This window comes from Falco biarmicus, chromosome 7 (assembly GCF_023638135.1).
Source record: "Falco biarmicus isolate bFalBia1 chromosome 7, bFalBia1.pri, whole genome shotgun sequence".
In the NCBI taxonomy this organism is placed as follows: Eukaryota; Metazoa; Chordata; class Aves; order Falconiformes; family Falconidae; genus Falco; species Falco biarmicus.
Window position 1 is genome coordinate 27662999 of NC_079294.1, and position 25287 is coordinate 27688285.

General features: G+C 45.4%; 2 protein-coding genes across 12 annotated transcripts in view; both read left to right on the forward strand.

Annotated features, from left to right (window-relative positions):
• ALKBH3 (alkB homolog 3, alpha-ketoglutarate dependent dioxygenase) overlaps positions 1–17650 on the forward strand; it is a 32866-nt gene extending 15216 nt beyond the window's left edge. For 3 of the 11 annotated variants that reach the window (XM_056346553.1, XM_056346555.1, XM_056346557.1), the window contains 2 exons: positions 3601–3699; positions 4244–9682. In XM_056346553.1, coding sequence (XP_056202528.1) covers positions 3601–3699; positions 4244–4336 — 192 coding nt within the window. In that variant the 3' untranslated portion in view covers positions 4337–9682. Of the gene's footprint in view, positions 1–3600; positions 3700–4243; positions 9683–11103; positions 11269–15527; positions 16531–17376 lie in introns of those variants that run through there. The other 8 variants (XR_008823059.1, XR_008823057.1, XR_008823060.1 and 5 more) reach the window with 8 other exon arrangements.
• A 1657-nt stretch (positions 17651–19307) lies between these two features.
• C7H11orf96 (chromosome 7 C11orf96 homolog) lies at positions 19308–20041 on the forward strand. The gene has a single exon (XM_056346558.1). It carries the CDS (start codon positions 19308–19310, stop codon positions 19668–19670), a length of 363 nt encoding a protein of 120 aa, XP_056202533.1. The 3' UTR covers positions 19671–20041.
• Positions 20042–25287: the final 5246 nt, after the last annotated feature.

The window sequence follows — 25287 nt, forward strand, 5'->3', positions numbered from 1 at the left end:
TGTACAGCTTAGATTGTATTAAGTGTGCAACTGAAGATTATGAAAATTCTAATATGCTAAGAAGTAGAACAGTTGCTTTACTAGACCTGTTTTTGGAAGTAGCTAGTTTTGTAATACATACATAGAGTTATGAAGTGGCCGTATAGAAGTTACCTAATGCATTTCTTTGCATGGTTATTATCAGTATTTTTAAAAAGTCTTTTCCTCCGTAGATGTCAAGAATAAATTTCCTTCATAAACTTCTTGACCTGTGAAACTTAACTGAGTTTTCTGAATGTCTAACATCAGCTCTAGAGAGAAAAGTTCTGAAACGAGCTTTGTGGGACAGTGTTAGTAACAACATGTAAGACAGTAAAAACGTTTTGTCTTAACTTTGCCGCCTCTGCAAAACCAATTGACTTAAAAATCTCTTTTTCTAAGTAAAACTAAGCTCAGAGCTGTCCCATTTGAAGTGGAAAGTAACGGCTACTTTTACGTACTGACTTTTCTAAGCTAAAAGGATGTTTTCTCCTAAATAATTTGTCTTAGAAGAATTCCTTTTTAATCAGGATGAGCAAGAGATAAACATAAGTCCACTGTTGTCCGTGCATAAAGTAAAATGATGTAAACCTGAGAAACAGAAAACAGCAGAGCAATGGTATTGCTCTGCTTTTCATCAGCAGTCATGTTTATGATACCTATTCTTGAAATTTTTTCCTTGTTTCCTCTGAAGTTCTGTCATTACACCTTACTTTTAATAGAGCAAGATAAATGACTAGTAATTATAGAAGCTTAAAAGTATGTCTTGCTTTTTCCTTGCAAAGAATACATGCTACAAATGATTCTGAATGACTTCAGCACTCCCTGATTCCAGAGGTTTAGTGAGCTTAATTAACCAACCACTGGCACAGCCTTGGGTCCTTAGGTACCCCCAAGAAATGCAGAAATCCAGAATTGCCAGCCAGTGCTGCCAGTTGCACCAGCAGGATTGAATAACATTCTGTACTACTACAACTTCTAGTCCCAGACATGAACAGAAAGTGTCAATGCTGTAAATAAGTAGTTAATTACATCAAGTGATGCTTTTTATTATTGGGAATTTATTTGATCCTAACCAAGCTCCTTTGCATTTTAGGGGATTTGCAGTCTTCCTTCTGTCTGCATCTTCTTTATACACACACACACACGCTTCCAGTTGTTCTTCTGAAAATCAAACTTTGCTTTAAGTCCAGGACATAATTTTCCTGGTGGTTGATACTTTACCTCATTATGTTGAGCTTTTCAGCAAGCTATGAACTTTAAAAAAGACAAACCTGCATCAAGTTGGGCCACTGCACAATTAAGTTTCAAGGAAGTTAAGTTGGGGTTTTTGAAAATGTGAGTTTTTGTAAAAGCATTAACATGTGTTGAGTGAGAGCTGTTGGGTCTTTAATGGCTCTCCAAAGGCTATGTCTGCCTTTTTATGGCCCATTAATGTTTTCGTCTGTTGAGTCTGTGCAGAGCCTTGTTAGTTTTCCTGAATTAACTCAGTTGAAGCCTGGGGATCTTTGTTTCTGTTTCAGAAATGTGGAGCTTTAGTCAGTGTAAGGTAACTATACCTGCACCTCAAGCTGGATTAAATTTTACTGTGATAATTCCTTTTTCCCAGTCTCGGCTGTCCTGCATTATTTCCAGCTTCTTTGTGATCTGCTTCTGTTACAAGTGGCATAAGTGGTGAACTCTCATACCTCTTTTTTTCTTTTTTTTTTCTCATCATCCCAACCCCAGTACAACGTCATTTTAGATGACAGATGTGACAAATGCCACTCTGGTAGTAACAGGTTTTGTTGAGTCTGGAGTAATTGCTGCCTTAAGCTGGGTATGAAGTAACTGAGCATTGCCTGCTCCTAAACACTCAGCAAGTGTGATTTTAGGAGTCCATGAACCATTATAAGAAACTGGAAGAAAAAGTAGTGCCTAAGTAATTAAAAAATAAAAAAACTGAAGCATTTGTTCAGCAACTGTCAATGGCATATGGCCCCTTACAGGAACACTGTCGTGCTTTAGAACCTCAGAGCTGGCCTAATTATTTTTTTCTCATCTCTTTGTAGTAATTGTGTATTTCCAGCATTTCTTTCAAGAACAAATAAATGATTTGGTGATCTCTTTGGAAAAAAAACACCAATAATCTCTGCTTCTGGAGGCAGTGGTGCAATAACAAACACGCATTCAGGCTGTTTGTTGTACGCAGTATACTCAGAACAAGGTTAATCCTGCACTTGTACTTTGTGGGGACTGAGAACCTGTCATACTCTTTTTTTTTTTTCCAGAGGAGGACATTTATTATCCACTTTACACTTTCAAGCTATCTATGACTTTCTATAACGTAAAAATAAAGGATCTCTTGAGTCCCCTCCCTTTCAACACATATTAAAACATTTCTCTTAACTCCCCTTCTCTCTAAAATAATTGCTGTATTTTGCAGGTGATTTCCTATCTGAAATTTTCCTGAATTCCTTATTTCAGAGAGTTGCTTTCCACTCTTTCTAGACAGCTTGCAAAGCTGGCAGTAGAGATCTATAAAAGGCAAGATACATACTGCTGTTCTGTATTTAGGGATATCCTGGCTTTTCTATTCACATTTCAATATTAATGAAATAATCAAAGTGCCAACATTAAGTAGGCAGGATGTTAAATGGAAGTTGTTAAGGCTTGCAGCGATTTTTTCTGTAGCTGTTGAAGGCTGAAATCAGGAAGTATTAAAGGAGTACATAGAGCATTATAATACCTGCCCATGTGGCATTCTGGAAAATAGTTCGTGTCACATATAATATGATTTCATGAGGAGGTTACTGTCATGACTGACAAAGAAAGCTGTGTTGGCATAATAGACTTCTCCAAGCAATTTGGCTTAGTACTGTATTAGTCTACTTTAAAACTGGAAGGGATAGTGCAAAGCAATAGAGTTGCTACGCCCACTGATGTGGCATGTGTGAGACTAATACTGTGATGCTACTGTGTCCATTTGTTGTATTTGTGCTTTAAAAAAGTTGTGCATATTCTGAAGGTTTAACAAAAGTTTGCAAATTATCTGTCTTCTAGTTTAGCAGTCTGTTTTGTTTAGTGATGATAAAGTTTAAGACAGTTTGTTTTACAAGGTCTATAGGAAAATGAGGGTTTTTTTGGATAGGAAGAGTTCTTCATCCAGCAAATAGTACTATACTGACATGTAATGTCCAAAACAAGACAAATTCATAATAAAAAGAAGATGCGTATTTTTGGTGGAGTAGTTAACTGCTGGAATCAGGGTGGCTGTTGCAGAACGTCTCCACACAGAACGGTTTATTTCAAGAGTGGATGTTTCCAAAAGGTTTGCAGCCTTGCTCCAGTATTTTGCATTAGTTGTAGGAACTGGCTGAATTTTGCCTGTCTTGTACCAGCAGTGAGACGCAGTGGCTTCTTTCATCCTTAAAATGCTTGGCTCCTGAGCTCTTTGTGAAATACGGTAACAGAGAGATTTAGGTAGATCTTGTAAGGGCTTCCTCTCCTCTCCCCTCACAGCTTTTTAAGCTCTGCTATAGAGGACTGGTTTTCTACCATATGCACATGCCTGCTTCTTCAGTGTCTAATGTTTCTTTTTAGGAAGAGAATGGAGACTATACTTACGTAGAAAGACTAAGAATGCCACTTGATCATGGGACTCTGCTGGTGATGGAAGGAGCTACCCAGGAGGACTGGCAGGTAAGGAACTCCTTGGCACTGTTTGCATGCTTTGCTGCAATGCAGTTTTCTAACTATGCAAGAGGCACTCCCATAAAGGTATGGGACATTCTGCTTCCAGTGACACAATTGTTTCCCAGAGCATTAATACTGCTTTCTGCCTCAGAATTTCAAAGCACCCACAGAAACGATGGGTTTTCTTTCAAGTGCTAAGTGATGTAATCAGTATCAGCTCAGATGTTCCTCATTTAGTTCAGCCATGAAGGTTGCAGCCTGCAGCTGAAAGAGCAAAATCAATTTAGAAACTTGGAATATAAAAAAGTTGCAACTTAATTTAACAAGTCTACAGTAATTTACAAAGACCTTTTGTTTTCAGTGGCCCTGAACAGTCAGAACATGATGGTTTTGCCTTTTAATATAAATGTTTAGAAATCTTAATAAAAAGCCATCACAGGAATGAAGGGGTTTTTACATTGTTTGATTAACTGTATTTTAAATACACAAGCTCACGTATTTGGTTTTGTTTTTTTGGTGTTTTGTTTTTTCTTTCTAATGCCACTTACAGCATCGAGTGCCGAAGGAATATCATTCTAGAGATGCACGGATAAACTTGACCTTTAGGATCATTTATTCAGAAGCTGATGGAGTTTGGAAGTGAAGAGGCACTTTGGGCATTTTTGGATATAGACCCACAGCAGATCCAGAGCCTCAGATTGCTACAGATTTAAAGGAAGCCTTACAGGAATAGATTTCTGTGAAATACCTGATGTGGAAAAGAATCGATATTATGAAGATCTTTGACAATCAGAAGCTGCCTGTGTTATGTGGACAGTGCTGTTTTGTTTTCATAAGTGATATGCTATTAGATGATACTAAATCACAGGCTTAAGTTTGTGAAAAAGCAATGATTATTCTTAAAAGAACACAAAGCACATGAAAGATCTGAGAGGTACTGACTGGAGCAGAAAGATTCAGTGAGCAGTTATTTTTGCACCTTCTCTTGTCTCCCCTTTCCCCCAAGTAGTGATCTATGTTCTAAGTAATGACAGGACAGGATTCTTCCATGTGAAGCCAGCTGTACGTGTGCTGTGCGTACAGAAATGAGAAAGCTGCACTTCACAGTGATCTCATTTCACAAAGGGATAGAGCATTGTTTTTCTTTGAAGGTTGCAAAGTCTTTTGCAATGAAGCAATCAGTTTCATAATTTATATAACTACTTGAATTATAATAGTGTCTAGTAGAACAGAGGGTCAAAGCTCCCTTCTGCTATGCACCGAGTGCTCAGACTTCATCCTGTTTATCCATGTAGACGAGACAAAGACAAACGACAGAGAGACCTTAGCCACCAGCCTCCTCAGCCAGACTGAAGCTGCCCGTTGCTTGAGTATGAACAGTCCTCCATCCCTGCTGCTTAAAACTGTTACCTCTGTGTCATAGGCAGGAAAATAGACACAAAAGAGATGAAAAACGTTACTTTCAGAATTCGCTAATGAAATTCTTACATTTCTTTTTTGTTTTTCTTTTTAGCACAACTACTTTGCAGCTTCCAGTGATTTCAGGTGGGACAGGAAATGCCAATGTCTCTAAAAATGAGGCTTGTGCTGTCAGATTTGATACCCAGAAGAACCGGTCCAAAGATTTGGAGCCGATTTATTATAATCACAATGTAAGTCAGTTGCAAATGTACACTAAGTAGAGTCTAGTAGCACCAGGTGTAGCACTCACTCTGGTGTTACTGCTCCTAGGTCAGTGCATATTGCATTCAAGAATATTACTTGAAGGGTTATCTCTTAAGCCTCTGCTGTTACAGAGAAACAGTCCAGCAGCTCAGACCTGATTCTAGGTTGACTTGCTGGATTTCTTCAAGTTTGCCCATCCTAGATATGTCTCAGCTGTTGGTAGGGACTGCTGTCTGGGTGTTGTCAGGTATGCTGCCTACATGTTTTAAGTTCTCACTGCAGCTAAATGGCATCCACTGTACTGGATGAAAATACAAGTTTGGTATGTCTTCATTTTCTGCCTGAAGTAGGATCTAAGCATGGGTAAATATCTCATGCCTTGTAACACGTTAACATTGTTAAACAAGCAAGAATCCCTCTTCAGTCCAAGAATTAGTTGGTGGTTAGAAAATATCTTTGTTTTCTTTCCCAGCATCTGCTGTAGTTTAAAATTCTCATTTCATGAGAACAGTCAAGTTGTTAATACTCACTTATGCCTATGTTTTAATGTTATTGATGACCTAAAGGACAGGCTGTTGAGCCATTTCAATCCCTGTGCTCTGAAATTGAGCAGAATTGTTTTTGTTGTATATCAAAAAACTCGTGAAGCAACCTCTCTATCTAAAGCACCATATAGCTTTTGAAATAGCTTATTATTCTAAAATGAATGAATGTTATTAGAAAACTTACTTCGCTATCTAATAATGTCTTCACTTTCATCCCAGTTTGTATAGAAATATGTTTTTGGAGTATATTTAGTGGTAATTCCTTGCATTTGAATTTAAGATCTGAGCTCTGTGATGTATCTCCTGATAATTACTGTTGAAGGAGGCAGATGCTTACTTTCATGTTTATGTTCATTGGGTAACTGGAGCTTTGTGCGCATCCCTGTATGTGTGCCCAGGTTTGGCAGTCCTGACAGAGAGTGGTTTTCCTTAAGCAAGGGGCAGTGCTAATTTCTCCAGGTATTCTGACAAGGCAACACTTTAGCCTTTATCAGTTTGTTCAAGCTACATTTATTTACACTGTGTTAAGAGTAGTCGTGCTGCAAGAGAGAGTAGGACATGGGGACTAGACGGAAACTTCAAACCCCCAAACCTCAGCCTATAGAAATTACAAACCCATTTGAATTCAATGAAGCTGGGCACATGACTGATGGTAGGGCCCTGGAGGCTGATACTGTTGTGGGAGAACAGTTTTTCACTTACTTTCTTGGATTCAATTTATAATGTTAGCAAATTTTGTTTTAGTTTCTTTACTTCCTTTGATCTAGGAGAAGACCAAGGTTTCTTCCCTTATAAATAAAATGATTTATAAGAGAAATGCTGTACCCCATGGAGCAATCTTGGGTGATACATTTTTGTTGCAGGTGTCTACTATGTTCTGCACTGGCTCGTGTGTCAACTGGGAGCGCTGCTTATATCCAAATCTGGTTAACAGTGGGGAGAAGGCACTTGGCATTGTTCCTCCCCCTGTCCTGAGTGCCCTGGCTGCAAGTGGAACAGTTGGCCTAGAGGTCAGGTTTCTTTGTCCACTGGGAACTCGTAGGTCGGTCCTTCCTCCCCCCACCTCCTCCCAAAAAAGTCACCTAGCCAGGTGGCAGCAGATCGCAACCTCCTGTCTGCTGGGACAGCAGGAAATGGCTTAGAGCAGAGGAGATTCCAGCCCACATCTCAGGAGATCTTTCTGCAGAAACATTTTTTCCTGTAGGTAGAAATTTGTTCCTGGCTGCTGCAATCACTCTTACAGTTCTCAGAACAGATGTGTGCAAAAGTGAGATTTGAGTCTGGTGGTGTTCTCGTGGCACCTAAAGATTTTTCACTGGAAACCAGGGCAACTTCTAGTGCTGCTATTCAGCTGTTTCTGCTGTTGTAGTCAAGCGCAGAGGGTAGCATATTTAGAATGGTAAATATGTAGCTAGGTTCCATTCTTTAACTTAAAGATATCTGGAGGAACCTCTCCCCTAGTTATATGGATTTAAAAACAGTATTTCTTGAAATGCTACCTGAAAGATTTATTTTTCAGTTTATAAGGCTTTCTTCCCAGGATGGTTTTGACAGTCCAATTTTCCCAGCCAACAGTGTTTTGAAAATAGGTTTAAACTCAGAATACATTACATTAATGTAAAGTAAAATACATCATTTATGTGAAAACAAAGGCTTATATGTACATGGAGGATTTGGGGGTGGGGGGTTGCCTAGGGTTTTTTTGGTTTTGCTGTTATCACTAGACTCACTAATCTACTCATGGAGTAGTCTGGCCACATGAGGTAGTGGAGCAGATGCTAAGAGGTGCTTTGCCTACAGAGCGCCTGTGAATTTTATTTTCCATATTCCCTGTATTCTTCCTGTGTCTTCCAAACTCCCTCTTGCTGCCTTTTCCTTTCCCCTGTCATGTCCATTGTCTTTTGTTCATATTTATCTTTAGTTACCTCTCATATGTTCCCTGCTACAGGTTTATTGATATTTTTTTACATAGAATATATAAACTGTGGGGCTACTTTTTTCCAGCTTCATTCTGAAGTGTTATTTTTCAGCAGAGTATGTGTCTCTTCCACGAAGAGCTGAAAAATTGCATTTCTTAAAACTGTTTGTAGCCTTCAAACTAGTTATCCCTGTTAAGATTCCCTTTTAAGCTTTTCCAAAATAGCCATACCTTTTCCAAAACATAATGGCCCTCAGGCTTGATGATAAGGAGCAGGGAAGGCCTGATGACAAGGAGCAGGCAGGAAGCTGTCTTCAGTAAGGATGGAGGGTGGCCTGCGACTCTGAGGGAACATGCAGGGTGGAGCGGTTCTGACTGGTTCCATCAAAAATACGTAACCATTCATTTATTTAATACCTATATAATTGTTAACATTATTAATTAACCATACCGGTGTGAGGAACTGCTCTGTCTCCATGCTACTTGCAATAATCATTTAATCAGAGAATACTTGAATTCAAGCACAAACTCTTGATAAGGTTAGAGTATATCCGATTGAATACTATACTGTTGGGCCGCGCCAGGTTGATCTGAGCCACATGCCTTTTAAAATCAACAGCAAAATTCTGTCATTTCTCTGCTGTGTTTTTTTTTTTAGGGAAAAAACCCCCACCTCTTTAGGATTTTCAGTTTTGATTAACTTTAAAGCTGCAGTTAATTTTATTCCTCCTGTGTCAGATTAATTCTAGCTATGTATTTTCCACTTACCATGGCTGATGGGGTTAATATAGCTACATATAGTAATTTGTAGCTACAGTAGTAATGTAGAAGGAGATGGGGTGCCAGGAAGGGGTTAAGAATCCAGAATTTTCATACCATAGTGTTGACAAAGTACAGAAGACTGTTTTACTGGGGTTTGGGGTAGAAGAGGTATGATGGGTGCTGTGAATCCCACAATGCCTCCTTCTCAAGTGCTGCTACTATTGACTTAGCTAAAAAGCATTTAACACCCACTTTGCCTTTTCTGGTCATAAACCTTTTCAGAGTGGGTATTTAATCTGCCCGGCTACATTTTGTTTTCAAAGTGCTTCTCTTCCATCCTTGAGGTTTCCATAGCAACCTGGGCCATTTGTTTAAGTTGGAGCTCACTGGCCTGTCTTTCCTGCACCTAACTTCTGCTGAGATCTTGTGGGTATTGAGTCCTCTTCTTAGCATGCCTGAGAGTGATGTGTAAGGGGTTTATACAGGCTCAGCAGCGGTTGCTTTAAGAGTTCTGGCCCAGAGGCAGAGGGCCAGTTATTTCAGCAAGTTGACAGATGTGTGCTTTCTCCCCTGTTGCCCTATTTAATTTACCTCGTTCTTCGGTTGTGTAACATTTAGTATGACTTTGCAAAGTTATTACAAGCTTCCTTGAAGAACAGGTTAGCTGGCAGGTCTTTGGCAGCTTGTGCTGGGAAGGCACATCTTGGGAGAGCTAGGGGGCCTTGTTTTAAGTGAAGAAAGGGAGGACCATATTAAAGCATTTTAATTAGAATAAGGAGTAAGGAGGTCTGTTGCATGGCCCCCATTTAGGTTTCCCAACAGAAACAAAAACTTTGTTCTGTTCACTCAGGAGGTTTTGCTGGCTGAACGAGACTTGGAGCAGAGTCTTCATATCACAGGGGATCATCCAGACAGACAGTGCTCACTGGATCCAGAATGATTCTTAACTGAAAGTTGTTTATGCCTATAGCTGCACGTGCAGTTGCTTTGCTGTTCACAGGAGGGGGCAATTTATTCTTTCTCTCTAGTCCCATGGTGGAGACAGCACATAGATCCATGCTGAAGAGTGGGTTGACATTACAGCTGATCTCTTGAGTTACCCGTGCCAGTCCTCTGCCCCTGAGCGTGTGTTTCCTGCAATGCCTTTGTACTAGGGCAGGCTGCCATGCAACCCTGCACTGGCTGACCTCAGGCAGTAAGCTGGCCAAGCATGAGCCCTTGTGATGTGTTGACCTTGGCTGGGTGCCAGGTGCCCACCAAGCTGCTCTATCACTCCCCTCCTCAGTAGATCTGGGAGAGGAGAAAATAAGATGAAAAAAAACCCCTGTGGGTCAAAATAAAGGCAGTTTAGTGAAGCAATAGCAGAAGTTGTACACATGGAAGCAAAGGAAAACAAAAGATGTTATTCTCTACTTCCCATCAGCAGGCGATGTTTGGCCACTTCATGGGAAGCAGGGCTTCAGTGTGTGTAGCAGTTGCTCCCAAAGACAAAATGTCATAAATAACAAATGCCCCCCCTTTCCTCCTCTCTCAGCATTTCTATCTGAGCAGGCGTCATATGGTGTGGAATATCCCTTTGGTCACTTTGGATCAGCTGTCCTGGCTATGTCACCTCCCAAAATCTCACCCACCTCCAGCCTCCTGGGGGGAGCGGGCAGGGAAGGTTGGAGAGCCAGCCTTGGTGCTGTGCAAGCGCTGCTCAGCAGTAGCCAAAACACTGCTGTGTTACCTCCATCTTTCTGGCTACCAATACAAGCACAGCACTATGACGGCTGCTGTGGGGCTCAGCCAGACCCAGTGCATCTCTTAAAGCAGAAGAGAGCAAAAACCAGGCCCCTTGAAAGGATCCACAGGCTAGAAAGAGTGCTAGTATTGGGTGGGACAAGGGAGTTGTGGCTGTGACTTGTCACAGGTCATTGGCTCCTTGTCATCATTAGGGAGGGCTGCAAGGAGAATTTCTTACCCAGAAGAGTTTCTAATGCAGAGAGCAAAAGATGGAGCAGGAGCGAACAGAGATGTGACTTCCCAGAGGGAGTACTGGCATAGACACACAACCCGCAACCCCAGGCTGGTGCCCAATTTGTTAGGCTGCAGAATTTATGTGGTTCCCAGTATCCCCCCTCCTCTGCTTTCTGGAGGCAGATCTGTGCTGTGGTTTTGCACTGTGCCAAGGAGGAGGGAGACAGCTTGCCGCCCCAGCATGTCATGCCTTTAGCTTGAAATAGCTTGGGGGGGGGGGGGGGGGGGGGGGGGCTTGGAAAGGAGAGGGGTAACGAGATTCAGGATCCTCAATTCTTTGGGAGAAGCAAGTGGAAGAGATGAAAGAGGGATTTAAAATTGCCCGGTGGTGTTTTCTGTTGGGAACTGGTGGGTGGCTGCAGGCACCCTGGGTTGTGCAGCCAGGATGTGGCACCGGTACCCATCCCTGCACAGAGGAGGGGGAGCAGCGCACACATTAGTAGGAAGGTGTCTGACAAATTGCGTGTAAGGTAAAATTTGCCAATACCTGCGCTTCCCCAGCAGCAACGAAGCCATCACAGCTCGTGCCAGAGAAGAGATTCCTGGGACCAGCTGACAAGCCAACATGAAGGAATCCTCCCAGGGCTCAGGGCAAGGAGAGTGATTGAGCGTGGTACTGCAGGCTGGATGTGGGACACAGCATCTTGTTGCTTGCAGGAGCCACAGGTAGAATAAAGTGGCCTAAGTATCTGCTGTTTCTCTGTGACATCCCTGTATTTTGCACTGATCAGTCTTTCCCTTGGTCACATCAGTTAACTCCTGGCTTCACTTCCCTTGCAGAGGCCAAAGGAGCTCTATTTTATCTTAGGAAAGCTTCTTCCTAGTGTTACAAAGATCATTTCTCAGCTTTGGGTGCTATGGGCTTTCATCTGACAGGGACAGGATGAGGCTTTTTTTTCTTTCTGCTTGTCAGCACTGGTGCCACACAGGATCCCCTCCCCAAGGCAGAGCTTCTGTTGCTGGAACAAATGTCACTCACCTGTTTACTGATGTGGTTGTAGTAGTTTTTGTCTGAAGTCCCCAAAAAGATGTAGAGACTGAGTAAAAAAAAATCTGCAGGATTTGGTTACTTGAAGGTCATCATCAAGAAACTTCTGTTTGAGTCTCTGGAGTACAGTTGATTTCTTTCTTGATTACTTGCAAATAGGCTTAAAGAGAGAGGAAAAAAGATTTACTTTACTGAAATATTTGGATGCTCTGCAGTCGTTTTAGCTGCAGAGGAAAGTGGAAGATAAAATCCTTCAGAAGTGCTAAGATCGTATTTGTGGCACTGACTTAAGATTTTTGATCTCAACTCACATAAGGAAAGGCTTCCCTTTTGCCCGACCTCCAAAGCAGCCAGAGCCTTTGTGGCTGTGCTGTCTGCTGCTCAGCCCTCCCTTTCTAATTTTGAGGTTCATGATCAGTTTTGTCCAGATCCGAGAGAGAACAGGAAAAGTCTCAGAAATAATTCAATTTCTTCAGCTCTTGCAAAAGTCAGCACTTGGGTACAGAAAAGAAACCAAGATGAGTGTCCCGTGCTCAGCTATGAGTTACGCTGGGCCTGCCTGATAAGGAGCGAGGGAATCCTCCTCTCAGTGCTCCTTTGCTGATAGCATTTCTGTTGCTGCAGCTGACACGTTGCCTGGGAGGCAGCACAGCACGTGTGGCCATCAGCAGCGTCCTGGCCACTAGCTCGGCATGCACCACATGGAGGGACAGAAACTCCCTGGTTTCATCAGCAAAGTTCTCCCCTGCACACACTAAGGAGATTTCTCTCCCCAAAACTTTTTTTTTTTCATTTTATTTTGTAAGGCAAAACATTATTTCAAGCTTTTGAACCTGAGACAGGATGTGGTTTGTTACTTGCAAAAGGTATTATAGAACTAGAAATCCTAATTTTTGCTCTGCTTAATTGATAGGATCACAGTAACAACTAGACATAGTAATACCTTGACAGTTAAAGACATGAGAGGTTAGAGGTTAATTTTGCTGCCAAGTGGCAGCAACTTGTACCAGCAGGAATATTCAAAGCAGTCTCTTTAATTTGTTAAAAGCACAGTTTCATTCTTTGAACAGCTGAGTTTTCTGCAATCACTGGTCTCCAGTTGTTTAAACTGCACTATCATCTTGTATCCTCCTATTGCTGTGTCCTGGTACGTCAGTAACAGCGCTAGGGAAAGCTGCCATCCTTTCTGATGCCTGTCAGGCCAAACAAGGGCAATTTAATGTAGCAGCTTTCATCAGGGAACATTTTGCAGCTCTCTTTAAAAACAGAGTTTTATTACTACATTTATTGTTAGTGGTGAGATGACAGCCAAATGCTGTTATCCTGTGACATGCTGCTGAAACGCTTTCTCACTTCAGCTGTCACTTTACAATTAAAACAATTCAATATAGAGAATAAAGTAATATATTTCTGTGAGGAGCATTAATATGTTCAAACATTTTAGTCAGTATTTTGTCCTAATGGCAGTGGGCAGAAGCTTTATGGGATTTAGTGCCACTCACAAAAAGTAAGGCAAGACTGAGTGAGATACTTGAGGGGGTTGGAGCTTTGAATGCACAGACTTTTTGTTAACAGTGTTGTATCATGAGGTCCTCACAAGTATTAACAAGTGTTTGTCATGACCTACAGTCATGCTGTGGATACCTCCTTGCCTCGCAGCACTAGCTGCTGCTGCGCCTGAAGGAAATGGTCCTGCTCCCAGCTCTCGTCACAGGCTGGCAGGGAGAAGTGAGGCTTGAAGAGGGCTGGTGCCATGTACCCTGCAGGCAGCGTGCTGGGCTTTCCATCCTAGCCGTCGATCCCAGACTCTGCCCCTTGCTCTTGTTACTCCTGCCTTGCTTCTGCTCTTGACTAGCCTGCATGGCCCCGCTGTTCCTCCTGCTCCCTCCTGTCTCACCCTTCACCATGCTCCTGCCTCCAGCTGCCTCCTCTGCTTCTGAGGGCTCCCATTTCAACTCATCCTTCCTACCAAACCCGACTTTGATCTTTACGGTCTTCATTTTAAAGTGGTCCAAGCCTGACCTGACTGCCCTTGTCCAAGTTACATCAGCATTCTTCTCACGCACCTCACTGAGAAGCCAAAACGGGTTTCGGTGACTTACATTGCAGTGAAAATCCATGGCAGGTTTCTACCTCTGGTGTCCTAGGTCTGTGACCACACCCCTGAAATGATTCAACATCAAATTGATTTATATTCTATAAATATATGTATAGATTATATAGTTATACTTAGTGGAGGTACCAGCACTCAGACTTTGTACGGCTAACACTGCGCAGCGGAATACCTTCTCTTCCAGGTCAGTTCCCAGCTAGTGAGAGGCACCACTGGGGATGGCGAACACCACAGCGTCCCGGCGCCAGTAGGCATTGCTGGGCTGGTGGGCCTGGGTTCACACAGGTCTTGCTACAACCGTAGTGGGAAGAGGGGGAGCCAGGTTTCAGGGGTGGGCTGAGGAAAGGAGGATCATGCGGTGACACTGTCTGTAAAAATAAAAAGTTGGGAATCAACAAGTCAGCTGAATTTCCCATATGCGGTACTAGAGGCTGACTTGGAAAGAAATTTTTCAGCTAAAATGGCAAAGTTATGTAAAAAAAGGAGACATATAAAAATGAGACAAACTTTTCTCATAAGAAGTTATTTTGTCTAGAGAAGTATCTTAAAACCTCAGTAAGTGGTAAGGTGACACCATTTCTGTGGCAGATTGCCTGGGGAGATAAGTCCTTCTGCGTACCCATAATTCATGCATTGAACTCATCCAGTTTGAAGCATCCCTCAGAGAACTTGCCCATCCTAGCAACTCTGTAGTACGTCAGCAAGAGCTTCCTCGTGTAAGGGGCCTGTAGAGATGATTTTTCACAAGCTGCTTGCAAACACTGCAGCAGGGACTTGAGCCTCCTGCTGCCTTGCCAAATGTATCTGCCCTCCAAGGTACATTAAGTACTGTAGGGGAGTTTCCTCAGGCCTTGTTGCCTAAGGCTTCTCCCTCATCTCCTGCTGCAGGGGACAGAAATTCTGGTGTTTGGGGTGTGAAGGAAAGCCCTGGCCCACAGGAGGCTGGAGTCAGGGCTTGATCTTCTCTTGCCTGCAAAGATTTCCAGTCCTGCACCTAAATCCCTCCCGATACCTGCCTGCTGCAGAGGGGACAAGTGCTTGTTACTCACCCACGCTGCCAGCTGCAGGGCTCCCTGCGGCTGCCCCCAGGCATGGCCCGGGGAACATGAGGGATCTAACTTCAGGAAGATATTTCAAGGGACATTCAAAATGCTGGCTGCACGTTGCTCTGTTGGCTGCCTGACTGTGAGCGTGCGAGTGTGTGATCCTTACTGTAGGATTACCTGCGGACAGTCAGCTGCTGGGGCTGGCTTTGCTTTGATCTATTTTTTTTCAAAAGGAAAAAATGTTAAAAGGCTGCTGGGGTCCCAGCTAGAAATACTGGAAAGGAAGGTAAAGCATATCCAACCAAATACATAAGGAAAGGGATACGGCAACCCTGAGTGCATAGCCCTTGCAAGTAATTAGTCAAACAATTCCCTGGTGTAAATTCATTCACGCATGCTAGAGAGAGAGTTGGCTGCTGAGTTAAGCTGCCAGTGGTGCTGCTATTTTGTTTGGATAGCTAGAAAAAACCAACGGTTTGCTTTTTTTCCAGGCAGCAGACTCAGTAGGTTTCAACTGGGCCTCGTTGAATAACTTAGGTTCCCCTATCAGAAAGGTACAATTTCAAGTTTAAATCAAATGTGCATGTGTGCATGCAGAGAAAAGGATCAGAGGACTTACCTTCTGCTTTCAAAAGTAGTTTGTATTGACTACTTGTTTATTTATTTTGTCCTTTCCTATTTGTAAGCTGGTATCTGTTAGGCTGAATGTTATTCATATATATATATATTATATTATATAATATATATATTATTATTATTTTAAAAATGGTTGTTTCAGGGTGTGAACTGTAGTGGAGAAGGAACTGCAACTCCTTCCCATTTCCTCATGGAAATGAATTCACAGAGCAGAATGCTGAGATGCCCACGACAAGGTGCTGTGTGGTGGCTGACTGTACAAAAGAAGCTCTGGAAATGCCGCCTGGCAGGACAGCAAGAGGCAGTTTCTACTCTCAGGTATGTTTTCAGAGGAGATTTGAAACCCACCTGCTGGGGATAGGTTCAGGCATCCTGCTGATGTGGCTTATCCCTCTGGTTTGTGAGGGAGGCCCCCTCAACTCTGATGGTGGGGTTACTGCACCGCTCCTTTTCCGGGCATGAACTGCTGTGTTCAGGGCATCTACACTGGTATTGCCTAACTACAAGTGGCTTCTCTGGCAGCCCAGGCCTTTGAAAAGTTGGTTTTTTTTTTCCTACAGGAAGAGGTGGATCTCTCTCTCCCTTCTCTTTCCCTTCTGTGGCATTCAATCTGATAGCCAGCAAGAGGAATAACAATTAATAGGCTAGGCATGTATTTCCTATAATCACATTGTTAGACAAATGACCTAATGACATAAACTGATTTCCAAGGTGCTATTTCAGCAGCATTAGTCATTTCTCCTCCTATGAAACTGGCATTTTAACTTCCCAAAGCCCCACGGCTGTTGAGTGAATATTTTATGTAAACCATGCAGCATTTGAAATGTTCCTAGCCCTGCGTAAAGGTTCCCTCCAGCCCCTGCGCAGCACCCTGGCGTACAGTGTGACTTCAGCCCTGTACTATGCAGGAAAGAAATCTGCTCTGATGATCCATGTGGCAGAGAGTTTCTGTAATCTATATCATGAGGTCACATTTCAATACTGGGAGCAACCAAGATTGAAGTAATAATTTAGACCACTGGAGTAAATATAGTTTTTACATTAGCGCATTGCAGACCTAACTTGGGGGATTATGTCACAGGATATTTTTTCTGATTTGTCTCAAAGAAAATTTTAAGGCCTCCTAGTTATTGCCATGGTGATGTTGCTCCAACTCAGCGTTGAAATTTCTCAGAGAGTTTTATAATCAGTTGTGAGGGAATTAAATGTTTGCTCTACCTGAAACGAAACCAGTTTGCCCTCGTACTGAACTTTCTGTATGGTACAAGTTTGGACTGGGGATGCATGTACTGGATTTCAGATATCAAGTCAACCGGCCTTTTTCGGCAGAACCTTGGATCCTCTCATGCTAGAGCGGATTAAATTTACCTTGCTTCATATGAATGCGAGATGCTTTTCCTCACTGCCAGAACAAGACTTCTATGTCACCCCACAGCTTGTTTCTGCAGGACAGACAAGTGCAGCCCCAGGAGTCCTCCAGATTGTTCTGCAGGCTTCTCTTCTTGAAAGGCTGTGCTGAGGAAACAGCTCAGCCCTCGCCATGCTGCAGAATCAAGTTGTCAGGAGTAAAAGCTGTTGTAGTAAATGGGGCTCTTGGAGAGAAAGTCGCCATCGTACTGCAGTAAGGGCTGTTTGGGCTAAATTTAGCCGTTAAAATCAACAGTAAAAACACAGCCTTCTCCAAGCTGGAATGATTCAATTTGACCAAGCAGAAAAGTGTTCCCTTATTAAGCCAATTGTAACTCCCAATAAAAAGGCTTCAAACTGAACCTGGCCCTAAAGGCCTTGGGGAGCCAAGAAGCCAGGAGATTGCAGCCAGGTGTTTCATAAAGCCAAGGCTCTTAATGTTTCTTTCACACTGGCAAGGGGCAAAGCAGCCAGCTTTCTGGAAGCACGCTAGCAAGTGCCTCTGGTCCCCTCTCTCCCAAAGCCACGTTCTTTTGTTTTAGCCTGTTCGAGACAGGGCTGTGATTACAATGGTTTGTTTCCAGTGCAGATCCTGAACTATCACCACCGCTAAGGTGGTTTGGAAGGAGGAGGGACCAGTCCCGAGTCTTACCCAAAGACAGAGCTGAGTCTTTCTGATGGTGAACTCACAAGAACAAGTCCCTTTCTGTGTGCTGGACTGTGGCATGGGATGTGTTGCTGTATGTAAGCTTCTGGGTTTTTTTCAGAGCACTTGTCTACCTCTGCACAAAAAGTAAGTTTTATGGCAAAATATAATAAACTCAAGCTAGCTGCAGGTGTGCTAGCTTCAGCACAGGACCTGGGACTCCTGGGGTAAGCACAGATCTCTCTGTGGGCTAATTTACTGGCTGGTGCTGGAGGTGTCCCAGGTACTTCTACAGTGCGCTGCTGTGCCGCGTGTGCGTGCTGAACATGGGCGTACTGGCTGGCAGGCCTCGGGCCCTGAGCACGCTGGCCTTGTCCCCTTGCCAGCACAGACCAGGATTCCCAATGCTGTTGCTAAGCTTCTGCTTCCTTCCCAGTTCCTAACCAAGCTTCAAAAATATTCTCGAGTGGGTGAAGCTATACTGGAGAATGTCTTTATGGGAATAATCTAACATTAGCCCCGAAGAGGGGACAGACTAACCATTTCAGGCTCTTCCTCCCTCGTGCTTTTCTACTCTGCTTCCTTCTAGTTCCTTTCCTGTTCCTATCGTATTTTTTTCTTACGCTGTTGTGTTTTTCCATCACTGAGACTCCTTGCAATGCACCAGCTTTAAAGCGTGGTCCCCACCATCACTAAATTTGCAAGCTTTTGTTTCAGCTCAGTAATATTTCTGTGCTGGTTTTTGTCTGAGGATCCAATTCTGCATCGTATCGAAAGAGTATTACAGAGCCCACAGGGGAATGGAAAATTTCAGGATCCCTTCTAAAAGGATAACAATAGAGTCACACTGATGCAGGTGTTTAAGCTACATTCGAGGTGGCAGAATTGGGAAGGAGATCCCAGTGTCTGAGTCCTGCTTAACCCTCTGCTGCTGACCGTTTCTTGTCGGGGCCCATCCCGTGTGATCGCTTTAGTTCAGATGGTTGTAGCAGGAGGGTGTTCGGGCTTTGGCTCGCCTCGGTGTTCCCGTTAACTGTGGCTGTTACTCTGGCGTAGCGATCGCAGCTGAAAGCTGTGTGACAAGCCCACCGGTGTTCTCCAACAGCCGCGGGAATCGCGGTGTCGGTAGAAGCCGCGAGGTGAGGTGTGGAGGGCTGAATGACCGCTGTGGTTCTCCGGGACGTAGCGAGGCCTCGGTAACCCGCGTGGCGCTCGGCGGGGCAGACGGGGGGTGCCGCGGGGAGCGGGGCCGGGGTAGGCGGGGGATGCGGCAGCGGTGCCCGGGGAAGCGGGGTCGGGGGAGCGGAGGGTCCCCCCCTCGGGGCCGGCCGTCGGACAGGGAGAGGGGCCGGGCAGGGCGACAGGGCCGAGAGCGGAGCCTCCGCAGAAGCAGCGCGGGGGGCTCCCCGGTCCCGGGGCCTGGCCCCCCCTCCGAGCGGGGGCCGGGGAGACGTCAGGCGGAAGGGAAGCGCCCGGCAGGCTGCAAGTGGGCTCCGCTGCCGTCTGAGCATGCTCCCGCGGGGGCAGCGCCGGGGTATATAACGGCGCCCGGGCGCCGGCGGCGGCAGCAGCGGTTCTGCTGAGGCAGGCGGGACGCTTCGCTCTGTTCCGCCGCTCTCCGGTCCGCGCCTCTCCGCACCGCACCGCGCCTCTCCGCACCGAACCGCGCTCCGCTCCGTCCTGCGCTCTACCGCCTCGTACCGCACCTTTCCGCTGGACAGCACCGCTCCGCATCGTACCGCACTTGCCCGCGCGGCACCGCCCGCGGGGTCGGTCCCCGCCGGAGCCCCGGCGCCCGGCACGGCCGAAGCAGCGCGCCCCGCTCCGCCGGCCCCGGCCCCCGCGGCGGGCGCTCCCGCGGGCGGCAGGATGGCCGCGAAGCCGGCCGAACTGATGGGCATCTGCTCCAGCTACCAGGCGGTGATGCCGCACTTCGTCTGCGTGGCCGAGGAGTTCCCGCCGCCCGCCCGCCCCGCCAAGGCCCCCAAGGGCAAGCTGCGGCGGCCGCGGCAGTCGCGCTTCAAGACGCAGCCGGTGACTTTCGACGAGATCCAGGAGGTGGAGGAGGAGGGGGTGTCCCCTATGGAGGAGGAGAAGGCCAAGAAGTCCTTCCTGCAGTCGCTGGAGTGCCTGCGGCGGAGCACCCAGAACCTCAGCCTGCAGCGGGACCGCCTGGGCAGCTGCCGCCTCCGCAACAGCCTCGACTCCAGCGACTCGGACTCGGCGCTCTGAGGGCGGCCCGGCCCGGCTCGGCCCGTCGGGAGCGGCCCGGCGGCGGCGGCGGCACGGACTGGGCTGCGGGAGCCGCCCCGCCGCCGCCCGCGGAGCGCCCGGGGCGGGCAGCCGGCTCGGCATGTTTTCTAAGAAAGCGCTTGTACCTTCGTTTCTATTTGATTGTATGAAACTCTCCGTTTAAAAGACGAAAAAAAATTATCTTTTCTATTTGTTAGAAAAAATGAGCTGTTTTAGATGCATTGAGCTGCTGGACTTTATATTTATTTTTGCATTTAAACTGTTGACTGCATTAATTTAATATGTTTCTACCTGAATGTCTGTTATTATTTCCATAAGAGAGTAATAAAATCTGATATATTTGCACAGTACATATCGGACTGTCCTTATTTCAGGGATCTGACCTCTTCCAGCTCCCCTCACCCCTTCGAGGGTTAAAGGGATTTAAAGGCTGTAGGAAGCAGGTGCAGAACCAGTAGTGCTTTCCTCCGGGATGCTGCTCGAAGAGGTTTTGCAGTCTGTGCTGTCAGGTACAAGCTGAGACAAGGGCCAAGAGAGACTCATTTTAGACAACTTTAATTGCTTCTTAGCGATCTTTGCGTTAACCTGAATTGACGCTTAAGGAGCGGTTGTAAGTGGTTGTGTCTGAGAACTTTAATGCAACTGGGTGAGCCTTGTGCGTTCACCAAAGTGCCTGTATACTTTCTGTTCTTATCCAGGTTGGTTTTGTCTCTTCTCCCCTTCCTCTTCTGATCTGTAAACTGTTTAGTGCTGCAGACATGTTTGGCAATGGGATACAATGCAGTTTGGTTTACTAGAGCAGGCAGTATTGTGTGGACAGGCTTTTCTTAGAGTTTGAAAAGCAAAGGTATTTATATGTGGTATGGGAGTGAAGTTATGTGGGGCTTCTCTGTGTGTGTGTGTGCAGGCGCATGGAAGATTTTGTGAGATTTTCTGTCTACAGTGTATGTGCCAAGGACAGTCTGAAGCTCCCTACAGAATGAAAAGCAAATTCTTGGACTGGGAATCTTCTCGCTGTATTTTCTTAATTCTTTTTAATGATTCCTGTGCTAATAGTCCTGGCTTGAGCTGCAATCATACTGATAAATAGGGCTGAACAGCATGCTGTGAGCTTATTGGGGGGTAGGGGTTGCGGCAGAGCAAAAAGGTGAGTGTGATGCAGATGGAGAACAGGGTATCTAGTTAGAGCTGGCAACCATGGATTTGTACCCTCTGGGCACTGAGGAACAGCAGATGACCTGCACGAGAAGCCCGATGGTGGCTCCCAGCTCTGGGCACAACTGAAGCTTGACTTTCTGTAGCTTAAAGCTGAGGAAAATCGGGGAGGGGGGAAGGGCTTGTTTTTGGATGTGTCCTTTGCCAACTTTCATAAATACAGGAAGTTTCAGAAACGCCCTTGCAGCAGGAGAGCCAGCTGACCTCCAGCACTAAGGGATGGTCATGCACACAATTCTACAGGTAAAGGAAACAGGTCTGGGCTCTGGCCCAACCTCCTTGTAAAAAAAGCATTTAAACCACCCCACCTGTCCCCCTGCACGCAGTCTGCGAAACAACTTCTCTCCCTCTGCTGTTAGACCCTGATGGCTGTTCTCTGTGTGGACGCAGTGCATATACAACATCTATGTACAAAGCAAAGCAACTTGACCTCCAGAATAGCTTTCAGCCAGGCAAACTGGACTTGGTAAGAAATAATCAGTTACCAGCAGCTGGGCTGATTTTATTCAACAGATTCCTAATGCTGTTACAATTCTGGGAGTTAGGGGTTTGTGAAAGGGTTTGAAACATCTGTGGGAACTCTGTAGCCATGTGCTTAAATGTTGCATAGCGTACACAGCGGGCTAATGAGCTCCATAAAGGATCTCCAGAGACTGTATCCATCCTCCCCATACTGCAGGTTTCAGGCTACTTTTTAGTCTTGCTTTGCTGTCAGCTCTGGTACAAATCCCCATGATATACAAAGTGTGCAGTAGCTTCAAGCGGCTGCGAGCACATGATCCTCTTCCCCACTCATTGTTTCTGTTTAGCAGCTGGACTAATAGCAGGCCATTTACCTTGGTCCTTCCCATCCCTGCTTTAGCGTGCAGCTGCGCGGCCACCACGCAGGAGGCACAGGAGGCTGTGCTTATGCCAGCCAGCAGCAGAGCGCTGGCTTCCTGGAAGGGGGAAAATAGCCATGGTCCCTTGTCTGTTTCAAGACCCAAATGTTAACACAGAGGACAAAGAGGGTTTGAGAATCTCCTGTAGCATAACATTTGAGAAAAAGCCATATTCCAGTGGTTAGGCTGAAAAAATGTTTCCCTTCAACTGTTCTTTGTTAACATTTTTCTGCTCCATCTCAAAAACGAATAACATGGGAGATGCCAGTGCTAAAGATAGGCTAGTGTTTATCTCCAAGCAGTTACAATTCAGGCAAAAGGGTGAAAAGCCAGGGTGTTTTAGTTCTGTCCTGGAGAGGCCCTCCTGAATGCAGCTGGAAAAATAAAGCTCCCTTCCAGTCTTCCTGTGCTGCTAATTTTGAAGGTTTCTCTTGCAGCGGGTTTTAGCATCATGGCCATCTATCCTGTAAGGATTGCAGGAAGACCTATTAAATTCACTTTATTGAGGGTAATGACTATATCAAAGGGTTTTAAGTCTGTCACCCACTACCTAGGCTTGAGATGTGGGTTGTGCATTTCCTTTCAGCAATTCACAGCTTAAAAGCATCCAGCAGATGCCACTTACAGTGGTGTTCCGCATGGTAGTGAGTAGGCACGAGCATTCTGCGTCTGCACAGGAAGGAGCTGAGAGCCACACGCTCATGGCGCAGAAAGACAGGTCTCAGGGCAGAGGGGAGACTGAGCACCCCAGGGTGGCCTTCAGCCCTATTTCTCCTTATCACAGGAAATCACACAGCAGAATGTGTCTTCAATGGGACCTGCAGTTTATTCTGATATCACTTCATGTGTAAATCATCCTATCCTCTGCAGCAAGAGGAGCATCTGGTGGGGTGAGTAAAAGCTTGAACTTGAAAGCAATTCTTTCATTGTCTTCCTGGTTTTGTCCAGTCCCCTTCGAGATCGTCGGCATTTTTCCCCTTTGCACGTGTTGAAATGCTGCATTAGTTTAAAGCTACTCGTGCTGGTGTGGTGGGTCTGTACCTCTACTTCTTCTGTTGTTGGCCTGACAAGTGTAGAGGGTATCTGTATGGTGCAGTATCATCACTCTCCTAGCATCAGGGGGAAAAAAAAAATCGTCTCTGTGCATCTTATGGACAAGCTTTTTCAGCTTTTTCTCCAAAACATCTTAGTTAAATTCAACTTAGTAATTCCTGGGGGATTTCTGGTTGCAATTTAGTGTCTACTTCAAGGGACTGAGCACAGTCTCCTCTCCTTCTGCTGTTGGATGACCTCTCTCATCTCTGAGTTTCCAGTGACCCACCAGGGATTCTTCAGAGTGTAGCTGTTATCAGGAACAAATGGGAGAAGGTGCTTGTGATTCCTGCAGGTTTCTGTGCTGGGATCCTGAGAACCCGTTTGCTTTAGGAGCTGGTTTATGACGACATGTCTCCTGACCCTTACCAGTGCTGTGGGTCTGATTCTGCAAGAGCGTGATGGACAGACTGCGGGACACGGCCCTGGGTAAGGAACACCACATGACCGCTGTTATCTAACCTCCAGAGTAACAGCAGAACCATAGGACAAACCACAAAACCTATTTAATTGTTATGCTGACCCTGAATAAATTGCTGCGTAACAGAGGCCGACAGGCGAGCTCTATCAAATCTGGTTGCTGTGGTTTTTCAAACGTTAACGTTAGCCGTGCCAGCGGTTTGCTGGCTGCCCTCTGCGGGGTTGTAGCTCCCTGGCAGCGTGTGGCCCTCAGCCTTTGTGGCCCCTGGCCTTAGGTGTGGGCTTTTGAAGCCACCACCAGAAATTAGCATGGCTCTCCAGGCTGCATTTAGCCATTTTTGAACCTCAGCTCCTGTCGCATGGCTCAGCCTGAGCAGTCTTTTGTACATGGGGCCTGCATTTCTGTGGGGAAAAAAAACTTTGGGGAGGTGCAGATAGCCTGAAGTCCCTGAGCAGAGCTCAGGCTGTCTGCAGTGATGCACCAGCGCCCTAGATTTGCAGTTTAGCTTCTCACAGCCATCTTAAACAGAGCGTGCAAGCTGTGCACAGTGCTTCAGCAAGCCTGGCTTCTAACTTTAGGGCTATTTCTTAAGCTGTCAAGGTGCAAGATTACATCCTGAGCAGAAAATAATCAGGTGTCCAGTAATAACACAAGTAAGAGGAACTCATCTTCTCCTCAAGTAGGAGGCCATTGCACAGTATGGAGAGGTTGCCAGGTCAACCCTGCAGGCTTTATCAAGAAGTAGTACATGGTCTTCCACTTGAGTAGCCACCTGAAGTCAGGTGGCTGAACTTGGGGGAATTAATTAACTGTGGGAACAAATTAATTCCCAAACAGCATCTCATCACATGTACATGCATGTGTCTCCCTGTGGCTGGTCTATCTACTCTAGAGTGAGCGCTGCTAACAGAGCAGCCCAGCTCTTGACTGTAGAGCAAAGCACCTCCAGATATTTATTGACAGTGCAATTAGTTTAACTGGTACCAGGGGAAAAGGAAATACTTCCTGCATAACCAATAACTGCGGTGTCAGAGTCGTGTAACCGTTATTTGTGCCAGAACATCAGCTTTAAGACGATTAAACATGTCAGCTTGGTAATTATGCACTTATGACTACAGTGTTAGCAAATGCCATGGCATGTTACAAATACCATGGGGTCAGATCCCGATTTTGGCTGCACTGGTGTCAAACTGGCTTTGGTCCAGCTGTGCTCTGGAATTTATCTGGATTTGCCCCTTGAGTATTCATGCTATTTGCTGATGTTGCTGAGCATGTTTCTGGACTGGCTTGAAATGTCCAAGCCATTGCTCCCCTGCTCTGTGACACCCAGGATACTCTGAGGCTTCATGCAACATTGCACAAGTTTAAGCATCCTTGTGCTTTAGAAGCAGTGTGGTTGATGTGCCCTTGCCTGGTTGGGTCATCTGTTCCCTGCTCCTAGATAGAGTGGGAGCTGGTGGCAGTGATGGGCAGAGGCTGGGGGAGCTGGAGCAAGAGGGGAGGAGGCTTTTCTTTTGGCTCCTCTGTGAGTCCATACCAATATGAAACTGCGGAAGACTTTCTTTGAAACCAAACTGAGGTTTGCCTGGGTCTGATTTCAAATGAAATAAGATCTACCATGATAATTTACGACTCTGTCCAGAACAGAGATTCTTTGTTTGGAAATATTTGCATTGAAAAAGTTGAAGTTTTTTATTAGGATCTGGTGAAAGGGAAGTTTTCTTCCTTGGCTTGATTTAAAACTCTGTTGTGGAAGATTTTTTATTTTTTTTCTTCACTGTGAAGAAAATGACCTTTCTTGGGCAGGAGGGAAGAAGACTGGCAAGAAGGGAGAGAGGGAGGGAGAGAACACAGCTTGCTTGTGAAATGGCTCTTGGCTAATACAAAACCATGTGAAGGATGTTTATATGCTTGTTACTTTTAATCTTGGGTTCTGGCAAGTCAGTGTTTTCCCTTTGAGAAGTATTTGGAGGTCCTGACCGTAATC